The sequence below is a fragment of the Erythrolamprus reginae genome, chromosome 6 (genome assembly GCF_031021105.1).
Source record: "Erythrolamprus reginae isolate rEryReg1 chromosome 6, rEryReg1.hap1, whole genome shotgun sequence".
Taxonomy (NCBI): domain Eukaryota; kingdom Metazoa; phylum Chordata; class Lepidosauria; order Squamata; family Dipsadidae; genus Erythrolamprus; species Erythrolamprus reginae.
The window spans coordinates 61834155-61849423 of NC_091955.1; the positions used below are offsets into that span (position 1 = coordinate 61834155).

At 41.8% G+C, this 15269-nt stretch overlaps 1 protein-coding gene across 1 annotated transcript in view; it reads right to left on the bottom strand.

The window, feature by feature from the left end:
• The window catches only part of GRIN2B (glutamate ionotropic receptor NMDA type subunit 2B), a 404998-nt gene that overhangs the window by 13640 nt on the left and 376089 nt on the right, over positions 1-15269 (bottom strand). Inside the window, exon 10 of the mRNA XM_070755979.1 lies at positions 292-452. Coding sequence (XP_070612080.1) covers positions 292-452 — 161 coding nt within the window. The remainder of the gene's footprint in view (positions 1-291; positions 453-15269) is intronic.

Sequence of the window (15269 nt, forward strand, 5' to 3'; positions counted from 1 at the left end):
ACACCAAAAAATATGTTTGCCCAATTCCTCAATAGTACTTCCTTATTTTGTCTTCATTCCACTCTGCGTCCCTTGTTTCATACTGCTGATCCTCCTCCTGCATTTGACTTAAATGGGTATAAATATTTATGCTTTAAAATTTCCTCAAACATCTTCTAGACAATGGAATGGAATGGAAGGCATGCAATATTTTGGCAAAATGAATATTTTGAAGAAGTGAGATGTCTGAAGAGGCAAATTTATGCAGTCAACCTTATTATATATGCTAAATTTGGAAGGCAGCAGTCTCACCCTGTCTTCAGTGATGATAAAGCATCTTGTACCGATTTTTGGTTGAACTTCACCATATAGGCATGCATCAGTTCATAATTGTTGCGAATATTCCTCTCCGTACTGCCATTGGGAACTGTTCCAAAGCGGAAAGGTGGTGAGAAAGCATTTGGATTTTGGAACTATAAGAGGAAAGAAAGAAAGAAAGGCAGGAAGACAGGAAGGAAGGAAGGAAGGAAGGAAGGAAGGAAGGAAGGAAGGGTCTTTCAGTAATTTATTTGAAAATGGATTAGATTGCCTGAATTTAAGCAACATTAATGTTAGACGTTATCAGTTCATAATTGAGGTCCATGCATGAAGTGGCAGCTCTTTTTGAAGTCTTTGTTGCTGAGGTTTATAGAATAAAGTATAATTTTAGTGGAACTAAATGAAGCGGGTTTGTCTGCTACTTACCTTCAACAACTGAATCAGAATTATGTATTTTGAGGCTTGAGATCATTTATGCGTAGTGTCATCATGTAAGTTTTCATCAATTTATATCATTTGAGTAATGATACAATACAGATGGTATAAACTGATGCAATTGATTTCCTCCACATAATAATAACAATAAATTGCAGCAGAAATGTATCTATTGCATGCAAAATTCATTGAGTTTTAATGTTCTGCAAAGAGACAAGTTTCTAAATTAAAAAAAGCAGTACTGCACTTTAGGCATCAAAATGATTCAAATAAATCAGCTGCACTAGCAAACACATAAAAGATATTCTACCTGCAGTATACATAGTTTAAAACTGACACACACACACACAAAAATTCAAACAGTAAAATATTTATGGCAAATTATTAGGGTAGGATAAAACAGTGCTTTGATTCAAGAACGCTTCAATTAAATCATCTTGACTCACTAATCATAGCCCAGACTTGTTTTAAAGCAGCAAATCAAATTGGGTGGCTTTGTCTACTCAGTGATTTGGGAGCTGTTACAGATAATGAAATTTCTTTCATTCCTATATGGAGAGAATGCTTCTGAGCATTGACATTGCCATATTCAATATAACTTATTCAACCAATCAATTTAATCTTTCATTAACTCTCTGCCTATAAGAGTTCTCTTTTGGGGTGGCAAAGTTAACATTCCTCTAAGCTTTAATAATTTCCTTAGCCTTCAAATTCTTTAAGGCAGCAGGTCACCATCCTAATGCAACGTTACAAGTCTATGCTGATCATTTGAACATAGCCTGAACTCAATTTTCTTTTCAATATTGCGAATTTAGGCTCAAGTCTGGTGTTACTTGTAAATTCTACATGCTTGGTTAAGTCTCTTAAAAACGAATAAATATGTGCCAGGGTACAAATCACAAGTGTTGAGTTAATTGATTTCTGCTTTGGGTTATATTGTATTCTTAAGTATTCCTATTTGTTCTCTGTGTCATATTGTGTGATTATGTTATTTCCTTATATTGCCTGGAAATAAAGTCTTAAGTATTCATATGGATATGGCTATTGTTTTCAAATCCCCCCCCCCCAAAAAAAACCCTGCAGAACCAATGAGCCAAACCTGCTGAGATGGGAATGAAGAAATATAGTACTAGATAGATTTTTATCCTTATCTGATATGGTTCACCTTGTATCCCAGTGTTTTTTCTGCCCCTGATAAATACATCCTTTAGAAAACTGGATACAATATTGCAAGTGTGGTCTTATCAAAGCATTTTAAAGTGGTATTAACTCTTGATTCTATCCCTCTGTTAAGGCAGACTAGAACTATGCTGGGTCATATTTAAGTGACTGTCCACTAGGTTGCCAAGATCCCTTTCACAGTTACTACTAGTCTTCTATACCTGTGCATTTTATTTTTCTTCCCTAAGTATAGAACCTTACATTGTATTTCATTTTGTTAGATAGGGCTCAGTTTTCAAGATCCTTCTGTATTTTGGAGTGTCAGCCATTCCTGACAGGTTGGTGTCATTACTAGTGTTGGGCAAACCGAAGTTGCATTGTTTGGGTCCATGTCGAACTTTGCAGGATTCAGCATACCAAACCCGAACTTTTCCAGAAGTCCGTGTTCAGGTTCGACGTTCGTGCCGAACCCCACGGTGGGCAGGAGGGGTGGGTGGGGAGGGCTTTGAGGCTCAAATTGCCGAATTGGCTTGGGGGGGGGCAGGACGGGCGACTCCAGACCCGGAGACCAGTGTTTGTACTTCACAGAGAGAGAGAGAGAGAGAGAGGGAGGGAAGGAGAAAGAGAAGGAGAGAGAGAGAAAGAGAGGGAGAAAGAGACAGAGAGACAGAAACAGGGAACCTCACAGCGATGGAGGAAGGCACGCAGCAGGTGAGAAAAGGGGGACAACAAAGCCCGTCGCCCGCCAGCCTTCCTTCCCTGCATGGTCTCTCTCTCACTTTCTCTGTCTCTCTCTCTGTGAAGCACAAACACTGGTCTTCACAAACACACTGGCTCACACCCAAAAAACGAGCCAGGCTGCAAAACTCTTTGGAGACTAAAAGGTAAACTCCTTCCAGGTGCCACTGCTATTGCCTGGCTCAGTTTTTGGATGTGAGCAAGTGTGCTTTTGTGTGTGTGTGTTTTCGCTTCGGGAGAGCCAGGACGACACGGAGGATTAAGGCAGCCGAGCAAGGGGAACCAAAAATAGCCTTTCCCTGCCAAGGAACAAAAGCAGAGTCCTGGTGTGTTTGGATAAGATCACTCTTCCCCCTCTTTCCCTTTCTCTCCCATTGGCATCCTTCCTCCCCGGTATCCTCCTCCAACTTTGCGCCCCAGACCTTTGCGGGGTATGTGAATGCACAGGGCAGGGGGATACAACCACCCCCCTTCAGTCTTCTGTTGGCTTCTCAAAGAGCCTTCCCCCTCCTGCCCACCACCCACTTGAAGCTGCCGGCTGGGATCCTGAATAGCCGGACAACAGAACCTACCTCCCGAGTCCTCTTGCCTGGCAAGAGGCGAAGCGCTGGAGGGGCAGGTCAGGCTCCTGGGTCTGGAGTCGCCCATCCTGCCCACCCAAGCCAATTTGCCAGCTTGGTGGAGACTGACACACACCCTCCAGTGCTTCGCCTCCCGCCGGGCAAGAGGTGTTGGGACTTGGGTTTGGCAAACTTACCCGAAGTCTGCTGGCAAGTTCGGCTGAACCCGCCAAACCTGAACTTCAACGGATTCACCCAACACTAGTCATTACCTTAATTATGATGATATTGAAGAGTACTGGGTCTAACACAGAGTCTTGGGGTACCCACTTCTACTCCTTTTCATGTAGATACAGTTCCATTACAAATTTCATGTTGGTTGGTCAACCAGTTACAAATCCATTTGATGGTGATGCTGTCTAACCAAGTAGTAAATTTTGGTCTACTTTATCAAATGCCTTACTGAAGTCCAACTAAATTATATCCACAGTATATCTCTGGTCCACTAATTTGGTTACTTTGTCAAAGAATGCAATAAGATTTGTCTGGCATGGTCTGTTTTTGACAAACTCATGTTGGCTTCTAGTTATGACTTTATTTGCCTCTAGGTGTTTGCAGATTCATTGCTGGATTATCTTTTCCAGTGCTTTCCTGGTATTGATGTCAGGTTGATATGTCTAGTTTTCTGGATCAGTTTTTCTTTTTCTTTTCTTTTTTTGAAGATGGAATCACATCAGCCCTTTTACACTGCTCTGGTAGTTCCCTGGTGCTCCAGAATCTTTGAAATATATGGTTCAATAGTTCTGAGATCACATCTGCCAGTTCCTTTTGAACCTTGAGTTCTAATTCATCTGGTCCTGGTAATTTGAAATAGTCTAGAGTGAATAGGTGAGTAAGTGTTCTCTTACAATTTTCCTGTTCATTAGTACGAGAAGGGAATGAGGTTTGCTCTTATTTTTTAAATACTAGTGGCTTTCCCTGTCAGTGTTGCTACCCTATATATAAAAATAAAAGCAAACCCTAGCCTGGATGCAGTTACAATATCTGCAAGATATCACTTGTTTTTATCCATTGTATTTAGTATTTTAACCTTTGCTACTATTTTATTGCTATAAGTCACCGTGAGTGCACTAAATAAGAAAATTAACAAGCTCTGAAGAGAATCAAGGACAACTTAGTTCAATCCTAAACTACAAATATTATCTTATACTGATATGGAAGATGGCATGAAAACAACACCAAATTGAGCTCTGAGCTAGGAGCCACAAAATTAATATTAAAAGGTAGAATTATGCCAGTTTATTAACTAAATGGAAAAGTTCTTCAGTACTGCAGAAATATTTTGCATGGCTTAGTAGCATTTTTTGCCAATGTAGTATCAAGCAAAAATGCAAGAACTGAAATTTGCTTAACACTAAAACAAGGCAATGTTATGTAAAATAAAAGACTGATGGGCCAAGGCAATTGACACAACAACAAGCTTCTAGTCCTGTGATGGCGAACCTATGGCATGTGTGCCACAGGTGGCACACGGAGCCATATCTGAAGGCACACAAGGCCAATGCATGTGTGCCTTGTGTGTCTTTGTGCATGATGGCCAGCTGATATTTGGCCTTCTGGAGGCTGGGGGAGGCCTCCGGAGCCTGTGGATGGTGAAAAACAGGCCCAACAGGCCTACTGGAAGTTTAAAGGCTTCAGTGAGGCCTGCACACATGTGCATGGGGGAAGTGCAGTGGGGTTGTGCACACATATGCAAGGGGAGGGTCTTGCATTATAGATGTGGGCATGAACATGCATGCTATCACGCACACACATGTCCTTTTGGCATTAGAATTAAAAAAAGGTTCACCATCACTGTTCTAGTCTATTGAAACGGTAGATGTACATATCAACGTATATATGAACCATCCACTTTTGCTGTAAAAAATGTGGTCTTTATCCATGTTGCTAAAATTAGAATTTTCTAAAATAGATTGAAGTGTATGGATTTCCATTCAAAATGATACTGTTTTTGTGGTTATCTCAATACCTTCTTAAGTAAACATTTTCTACTGAAAAATAAGCATCTGTAGATAACTGTGTTTTTGCACTGGTAATAGTTTGATAAAAAATATTAGGTTGCACATATCTTCAAAGGAATGCTTCAGTTCAACATAGCTTTGAATGAGCCATCCCATTAAAACAAAAAAGGAATAGTTACAGTATTATGGCAAAACCCTTGAAGAAATCCAGCTGGAACTAGACAGACCTATTATTCTCTAAAGAGTCTACCATCTCAGCTCTCTCCGCTCCATTCTGTCAAAAAATGTAACAGCTGCAGGCACTCTGATGTTTCCTGATTATAGGCTGTGGACAAATTCTTTTTATGAATCATATTTTGCATCTCAAAGGAGTGGGAATCAATTTGCCTTCAAATCACAAATTTGAATTGAATCATGCTCCCTTTAAATCTCTAATCCGAGTAAAATCAAACTGCCTGCCTGCCCCCTTGTGTGTGTGTGCTCATATTCCCAGTGAAAGAAAAGTTTATAGTATACTTGTAGCATACTACAAGTATGCTTTTAAAGGAACAAAATTATACGAAAAGCAAATGTTATGGCGAGTCTATAAATCAGTGTAAGAGCAGTAAAACGTGGATGTGCAGTGCTAGGGAAAATGGAAGCGATCAGAATGACCTACTGTAGAATATCTGGTACGTTTCATTACTACATAAAGTAGTACAGAATAAGTCCCTCATTCCCAAAACTCAAGGGCTATATTAGAAATATCCCAAAGTAAAGTAAAGCTATATATATAATAATGGTGATATTGGACAGTGACATTGGGTGTTGTTCCTTCTTTCAAGAGGTGGGCATTGGAATTTCATTTTAATATGTGCCTTGATATATACAGTGGTACCTCTACCTAAGAAGGCCTCTACTTAAGAACTTTTCTAGATAAGAACCAGGTGTTCAAGAACCATTTTCTACTTAAGAACCCGAGTCTGGAAAAATTTCCCAGGAAATTTGAGAGCGGCACGAAGGCTTGGTCAGTTTCCTGCCATTCCCCCTGGGTTTCTCTCTCGGGCACAGTGTATGGGAGGCAGCCTCTTGCTGGGTGTACAGGAGGCATGTGCTCCTCCTCACCACCTCAGAGTCCCTCTTTTTTTTTAAGCCTTAAAGTTTTGGATTTTTTTGATTCCCATCACCTCACCTTCTTCCTTCAGCAGCAAGTGTCCTCCTCCTCTTCCTCCTCCTTCTCTCATCCAAATTCTGAGCTTTTATTTCTTTCCCAATGGGTTTGCATGCATTATTTACTTTTACATTGATTCCTATGGGAAAAATTGTTTCTACTTACAAACTTTTCTACTTAAGAACCTGGTCATGGAATGAATTAAATACTTAAGTAGAGGTACCACTTTATAGGATAATGACAATAAAAGTTAGTGCATTTTATTATTTATCTATCTATCTATCCATCCATCCATCCTTCCTTCCTTCCATCCATCCATCCATCCATCCATCCATCCATCCATCCATCCATCTATCTATCTATTAAATTGGATTTGTATGCCACCCCTCTCTGAGGACTCGGGGCGGCTCACAGCATATATAAAAAAAGAACAGTAATATAATCCAATTAGTACTACAATATTAAAAACAATTAGAAAAAGAAGATTAACCTAAAAAATTAACTTATTAACCAAACATTCAGCAATCATACTTAAGGCATTCAGTGGTCAGGGGAAGATCTAAGAGTCCCAAGCCTGGCGGGAAAGATGAGATTTTAAGCTCTTATCTAGTCTTATCATCTTATCTTGAGCCAATACATTCAGTTATTCCAGAGCCATGATGGCAAACCTATGGCATTTGTGCCACAGGTGGCACACGGATTTGTATCTGTGAGGTGTTTATTTATTTATTTATTTATTTATTTATTTATTTATTTATTTATTTATTCAATTTTTATGCCACCCTTTTCCTTAGACTCAGGGCGGCTTACAACATGTTAGCAATAGCACTTTTTTAACAGAGCAAGGCTATTGCCCCCACAATCCGGGTCCTCATTTTACCCACCTCGGAAGGATGGAAGGCTGAGTCAACCTTGAGCCGGTGATGAGATTTGAACCGCTGACCTTCAGATCTACAAGTCAGCTTCAGTGGCCTGCAGTACAGCACTCTACCTGCTGCGCCACCCCGGCTCTATGTGTTGCCCTATGTCAGCTCCAGTGTGCATATGTGCACTGGCCAGCCGATTATCAGCCTTCCAGAGGGAGAGTTAGGCCATTTTCATCCTCCCCAGGCTTCAGGAAAGCCTCCAGAGCCTGGGGATGGCAAAAAATGGGCCCAATGGGCCTACAGGCGCTCTGGAGGATTCAGTGAGGCCCATACAAATGCAAGGGTGGGGACAGCACAGGTTGGGTTGTGTGCCAAGCCACAGGGCATGGCATTATGGGTGTGGGCATGCACGCATGCGCTGTCGCGCACGCACATGCCCTTTTGGCACCCAAGCAAGACAAGGTTCGACATCACTGTTCTAGAGGGAACAGTAGAATCAAATTCTTGGTGGGAAAAGCAATAATACTTTAGCAAATTAGGAAGAACATTAGCTGGGAGAGTAATAGCTATATTAGCCCTTGTATCTGCAGCTTGCAATTAGTCCCCTTTGCAAATCTTAGCTCCAGCTCTGTAGCCCAATGAAAATAAAATGCAGAAAAGCGTATGTTGCCTGAATTCAAATGTATTTGACTATAAGTTTGACTATTCACGCATAACTCTTCTTAGTTTGTAACACTTGCCGCCCAACTGCATTTACCAACCTATGGGACCTAAGAAATAAAGAATCTAAAGAAATGTTTTACATTCACAAAAAAAAAATCTATTCTTTTTATAGTATAAGAACCTCATTTCTGCTCTTGAGACTAGAGATTTCAACCAAGTATTCTGAGCATCTAATACTAGGAAATTCAATATGCTTTAAAGAGGCCAGAAAAATTAGGATCGTGTAAAGGATTGATAATCATCATACTGCTGAATTGAACCAATTAATGAAAATCCAAAAAAGAATTGTTTTTGTAAAATTGCAGTAACTGTAATTACTTAATTGCTGAAAATATATATACTGTTATATTACAATATGATGTATTGTAGAACATGTGCCAGCTCAATTCACAAAAGGTAATGCAGGATCAAAAGTCACTTGGAGGCATGAAAAGTAGCAATTAATGCTTTACACACACACATACACACACACACACACACACACACGTTCTTCCAGTAGAACCCCTTTAAGAAGTTCTGGGTCTAAACTAATGATGATGATGATGATGATGATGATGATGATGATGATGATGTATTATTATTATTATTGTTGTTGTTGTTGTTGCTGCTATTATTATTATTATTATTATCATTATTATTATACAAATGGATAAGGTACTGGTGCATAATACACAAGCCATTACTCTGGTTGAGAAAAACAAGGTGCCTATCATCGACATCACAATACCAGGGGATAGCAATGTCAATAGAATACCCTATGAGACTAGACTTTCAATCCTGGGCCTAGAAAGTTTAGAACTAAGACCCCTTAAACAAGATCTAAGTATTGCCCACAAGATCATATGCTGCAACGTCCTGCCTGTCGGCGACTACTTCAGCTTCAACCACAACAACACAAGAGCACACAACAGATTTAAACTTGATATTAACCGCTCCAAACTTGACTGTAAAAAATATGACTTCAGTAACCGAGTTGTCGAAGCATGGAACTCATTACCGGACTCCATAGTGTCATCCCCAAACCCCCAACACTTTACCCTTAGATTATCTACGGTTGACCTATCCAGATTCCTAATAGGTCAGTAAGGGGCGAGTACAAGTGCACTAGAGTACCTTCCGTCCCCTGTCCTATTGCTCTCCTATATCTCCTATACCTTTCTTCTATTCCTATATCTCTTCTTCTATTCTTTCATTGATATGTTCTATTCCTATATCTTCTCTTCTATTCTTTCTTAGATATATTTTACTATGAGTATCTCCTCTATAACCTTCATCATGTATTTTACTATGTGTATATAGATATATATCCACTAAAACCCTCATTGCGTATTGGACAAAATAAAAAATAAAATAAATAAATGAAAAGGAACATGACAAAAATTGCAAAATACCAGGACTTAAAAACCGAAATCCAACGATTATGGCACAGACTAGCAGTGGTACTTCCAGTGCTGATTGGAACACTGGGTGCTGTCCCAAAAGCACTGGAATTACATTTAAAACATCTTAAAATCAACAAAATCAACATCAGTCAAATGCAGAAAGCTGCACTGCTCAGTTCAGCACATATGCTTCAAAAATATATTATGACATCCTAGGCCAGTGATGGCGAACCTATGGCAAGGGTGCCACAGGTGGCACACGGAGCCATATCTGCTGGCGTGTGAACTGTTGCCCTAGCTCAGTTCCAAAGTGCATATGTGTGCCAGTTACCTATTTTTGGCTTGCACTGAGACTCTGAGAGGGCATTTTTGGCTTAAAGAGAGCCTCTAGGAGGATGCGGGAGGATGTTTTTACCCTCCCCCGGCTCCAGGGAAGCCTTTGGAGCCTGGGGAGGGTGAAACATGAGTCTACTGGGCCCACCAGAAGTTGGGAAACAGGCTGTTTCCGGCTCCCAGAGGGCCTCCAGGGGGTGGTAGAGGCTGTTTTCGCTCTCCCCAGACACTGAATTATAGTGTGGGCACTCGCACATGCACGCTCACACTCTTTTGGCACCTGAGGAAAAAAAGGTTCGCCATTAATGTCCTAGGCCCTTGGGTGGGACTCAAATAGTAACTAATGCAAAATCCGGCGAAACAACTAGCTGCTGTGATACAATTGTAGATAATAATGTATTATTATTGTTGTTCCATGTGATTTTATGGTTTGATTATCTATAAGCAGAATAAGTTAATTTGTAATTGTTATTTTTCTTGATTCACTTTAGTATTTTAACTGAGTCCATACTTCCATTTTTCTTCTTTAATCTGTTCACTATTTAATCTCTCTGTCCATTTTTCCAGAGATGTTATGTATGACAAAACTTTTTTTATGTATGACAAAACTATTTATATAGATCTGGAACTTGTCAGGTGCAAGCCATCAGAACCACACACGAAAAGGCCCAAGTAGATATTTTATTGTTGATCACCTATATTACAAGAATCTCGCCAGACTGTGTACCTTCTCTTTGGAAATGGCTGATATAGACCAAAAGGTCTGACATCAAGACAGTTCCTCTACCAAATTGACTCCAAGCTGGAATGTCTCTTTATTGTTCTAGAAAGGCCTTCTCCTTCAGTTGGTAATTCCATCACAGAGACAGAAACCATTTTTTTATAAAGAACTCACATATTTATAGCCAACATTTAAACTTAATTTTATAATGTGGAAAATTAATGATGAGGTATATAAGAACAGTTTTTTCCCGAACGCCATCACTGTCAGACTTTCTATTAAATCTGCACTTCTATTCTACTAGTTTTTCTCATCATTCCTATCACCCATTTCCTCCCATGTTGACTGTATGACTGTAACTTGTTGCTTATATCCTAAGATTTTTATTAATATTGCTTCTTCATTGCTTATTTGACCCCTATGACAATCATTAAGTGTCATACCACATGATTCTTGACAAATGTATATTTTATTTTATGTACGCTGAGAGCATCTGCACCAAGACAAATTCCTTGTGTGTCCAATCACACTTGGCCAATAAAATTCTATTCTATTCTATTCTATTCTATTGTGCAATGCTGAGACCACAATCTCATGACAATGGGATTGAGGATAAGAACAGAAATAATTAATCAGTTATTTTTTAAAATTAAATGAAAATTCAATATAGCAAGATTAAAGGAAGTTGGCCTTATTATCGAAAATCAGATTGGCAGATGAACCTTCCATATGTTCACACATGTTTACTGAAAGCAAAAATTGCTTTGATAGTTTGCCAAGGAGATCACTATATATACATTCTCTGCATTAACCAGAATATTTAAGAATTTGGGCTGCAGCCAATTTCTAGGATGGTGCTGAATTTCTAATCCAAACAGGAGCCTGCAACCAATTTTAATTAAACTATGCTGTCACTTCACAAGAACGGTATTGCCTAAAGATTAAAAAGTTGGCTAGTAGTTCACACTAACAATTTCCTAGGCTCAAATTCTATTCAACCAGAATTCAGTTTTAATTCTATCACAGAAATTATTCAAAATATCCCCAAAACCCCTCCGGTAATGAAATCTACTGTGTCACAATAAATTTATCAAATCTGTAAGGCTGCCCAACACCATGAGCACATACAATATTAAAAATGCATTAAACAATACATAACCAAAGAATTAGATATGCTTATCTGAGTTAAGTCTCACCAAACTACATCCAGACATAACATTAATACTTATATGCATTGTATGTTGTTTACAGAAAAAAAAGTCCTGTTTTTTGTGCACCGAGTATGTAGTTAACAAAAGCAGCAGCTTGAGTGGTTGCTGTTCATTACCGAACTCCATAGTGTCATCCCCAAACGCCCAACACTTTACCCTTAGATTATCTATGGTTGACCTATCCAGATTCCTAAGAGGTCAGTAAGGGGCGAGTACAAGTGCACTAGAGTGCCTTCCGTCCCCTGTCCTATTGCTCTCCTATATCTCCTATACCTTTCTTCTATGCCTACATCTCTTCTTCTATTCTTTCATTGACATGTTCTATTACTATACCTTCTTTTCTATTATTTCTTAGCTATATTTTACTATGAGTATCTTCTCTATAACCTTCATCATGTATTTTACTATGTGTATATAGATATATACTCACTAAAACCCTCATTATGTATTGGACAAAATAAATAAAAAATAAAAAATAAAATAAATAATAATAATATTTTTTCCACATATTTAAATTCCTAGAAATAATTCTGAGAATCAACATCGGGGCATAAATGACATATACTTAATTTGGCCAACAATATGTGTGTTAGGCCTAAACCCCAAAATTACGCTGCAAGATCCAATTTAGGCCAATTTTTTATTTGCTTACACCTAATGGACAGAATCTTGCCAACTAAAGCTATAATATTTTAACCTACTGTGTATAGCAGTGGTCCCCAAACTACGGCCCGCGGGCCGGAAGCGGCCCAACGAGGTCTTTTAACCGGCCCGTGGCAAGCTCACGAGATTTTACTGGTCGATAAAATAAGCTCCCGAATCTCCTGTCAACTCACCGCGGTCGGCTGCTCAGCGAGGAGAAGATGGAGAGGCAAGGGGGCGGGGAGGAAAGCGGGACTGCAATTGGCCCCTTCCTTTGTCGCCTTTAGGGAGAGAAACTGTTGCTGCCCTATGGCAGAGCAGCAACAGTTCCTCTCCCTAAAGGCGAGAAAGAAATTGGCCAATTGCAGGCCCGCTTTTCTCCCCGCCTCCTTGCCTCTCCACCTCCTCCTCCCCTCCTCCTCCGCGGTGAGGGACGCGAAATTCATGAAAAGGCGATTTGCAATTGAAAAACTGTCCACTGAAAGTCACAGCTAAGTGCACCATGGCTAAGTTTGTGTGTGGGGGGGAGGCGGCTGCTTGAAAACCCCTGACCTCCATCGCCTCCCCCCCATGGCACAAGGCAAGCACACCTCGCCGCTGACACAGGCGGCGGGGACTGCCCTGTCCCCCTGTCCCCCCTGCGCAAAACTACGCAGCCCCAGATCGCTCGCTTCTCCAGCCAGCAAAGCCGACTGCCCGGCTTTGCTGGCTGATGCAGGAAAGGAAAGCGTCACATTTAAAAAGCACGCCACTTTCTGCGACTGCGGCACCGTGGTGGCCTTCAAGCGTGGCCCTTCGCGGCGCCCCACCACCCGTTCCTGCAGGAAGAGATCGGGCACTTTACCGGGAGGTGGAGGCGGCGTGGGGCCGGACGCTGGGTGCCGGGGAGGGCGAAGGCGTGGACGCGCCTCTCAGCTGCAGAGCGGAACGGGGGTGGAGATCAGCGGTGGAGTCCGGCGCTGGGGCCATGCGGGACCGCTCATCCAGGCGCGCGTGGACCGGCAAGCCTGGATGAGCGGTCCCGCATGGCCCCAGGCCCCCAACGCCGGACTCCGCCACTGATCTCCACCCCCGTTCCGCTCTGCAGCTGAGAGGCGCGTCCACTCCTTCACCCTCCCCGGCACCCAGCGTCCGGCCCCACGCCGCCTCCACCTCCCGGTAAAGTGCCCGATCTCTTCCTGCAGGAACGGGTGGTGGGGCGCCGCGAAGGGCCGTGCTTGAAGGCCACCACGGTGCCGCAGTCACAGAAAGTGGCGTGCTTTTTAAATGTGACGCTTTCCTTTCCTGCATCAGCCAGCAAAGCCGGGCAGTCGGCTTTGCTGGCTGGAGAAGCGAGCGATCTGGGGCTGCGTAGTTTTGCGCAGGGGGGACAGGGGAACAGGGCAGTCCCCGCTGCCTGTGTCAGCGGCGAGGTGTGCTTGCCTTGTGCCGTGGGGGGGAGGCGATGGAGATCAGGGGTTTTCAAGCAGCCGCCTCCACCCCCCCACAGAGATAAGAGAGAGAAAGAAAGAGAGGGACAGAGAGAAAGAAAGAGGGACAGAGAGAAAGAAAGAGAGGGACAGAGAGAAAGAAAGAGAGGGACAGAGAGAAAGAAAGTGACAGAGAGAAAGAAAGAGGGACAGAGAGTAAGAAAGAGAGGGACAGAGAGTAAGAAAGAGAGGGACAGAGAGAAAGAAAGAGGGACAGAGAGAAAGAAAGAGAGGGATAGAGAGAAAGAAAGAGAGGGACAGAGAGAAAGAAAGAGGGACAGAGAGTAAGAAAGAGAGGGACAGAGAGAAAGAAAGAGGGACAGAGAGAAAGATAGAGAGGGACAGAGAGAAAGAAAGGGAGAGAGAGAAAGAAAGGGGGACAGAGAAAAAGAAAGAGAGGGACAGAGAAAAAGAAAGAGGGACAGAGAAAGGGAGAGAGAAAGAGAAAGAAAGGGAGAGAGAAAGAGGGAGAGAGAAAGAGAGTGAGTGAGAGAAAGAGAAGAGAGAGAGAAAGAAAGAGAGAGGGGGGAGAGAAAGAGGGAAAGATAGAGAGGGAGAGAGAAAGGAAGAGGAGAGATAGAAAGGGAGAGAGAGAGAAAGAAAGGAGGAGACAGAGAGAGGGAGAGAGAAAGAGGGAGAGATATAAAGAGAGTGAGTGAGAGAAAGAGAGAAGAGAGAAAGAAAGAGAGAGAGAGAGAGGACAGAGAAAAAGAGAGAGAACTAGAAAGACAGAAGGACAGAGAGAAAGGGAGAGAGAGAGAAAGAGGAAGAATAAATATTAAATATTGTATTTGTTCCCATTTTGTTTTTTACTTTAAATAATGTATGTGCAGTGTGCATAGGGATTTGTTCACACGTTTTTTTAATAGTCCGTCCCTCCAACAGTCTGAGGGACAGTGAACTGGCCCCCTGTGTAAAAAGTTTGGGGACCCCTGGTGTATAGTATATACTGAGAGATTCTAGTGTGTGGTTATATTGAACCTCTTCTTATCTCGCCCATTCCACTTAGGACTGTGCAGTCTCTTAATCGGGGCTCCTCTCTCGGAATGCTCTGGGTTCCCAAAGCTTTCCCCACTGCTTTTCCAGGTGCATATTCTATCACATCATGCATCATTTAGTGTTCTGTCGAGCTCTCTGGTAGAATTCTCCCGAAAATTCACAGATACAAATTTCAGACACACACACATTTGAAAATTCAAAACAATGTTCTTTATGCCGAAAATTCAAATAAACTAAGCACTCTTTTTACATAGCAAAGAGCACTTGTCTCCAAACAAACCGGTAATTTGTACAAGTCCCTTATCAGTTCTGAGATACTTAGCTTGCAGCAGTGAGGCAATTCACAGCCCTTCTTCTTTCACAAAGTGAAACACACTTCGCTCTGGTTTAGTTTCAAAGCGGGGAACAATCAGCACACAAAGGTCGAAGTCAGCAAGGCAGGCACGAAACACAATGATCAGATAATCCTCCACAAAGGCCAAACCCACAGGCTGCTATTTATAGCAGCCTCACTAATTATCACAGCCCCACCCAACCACAGGTGGTCTCATTTTCTTCGCT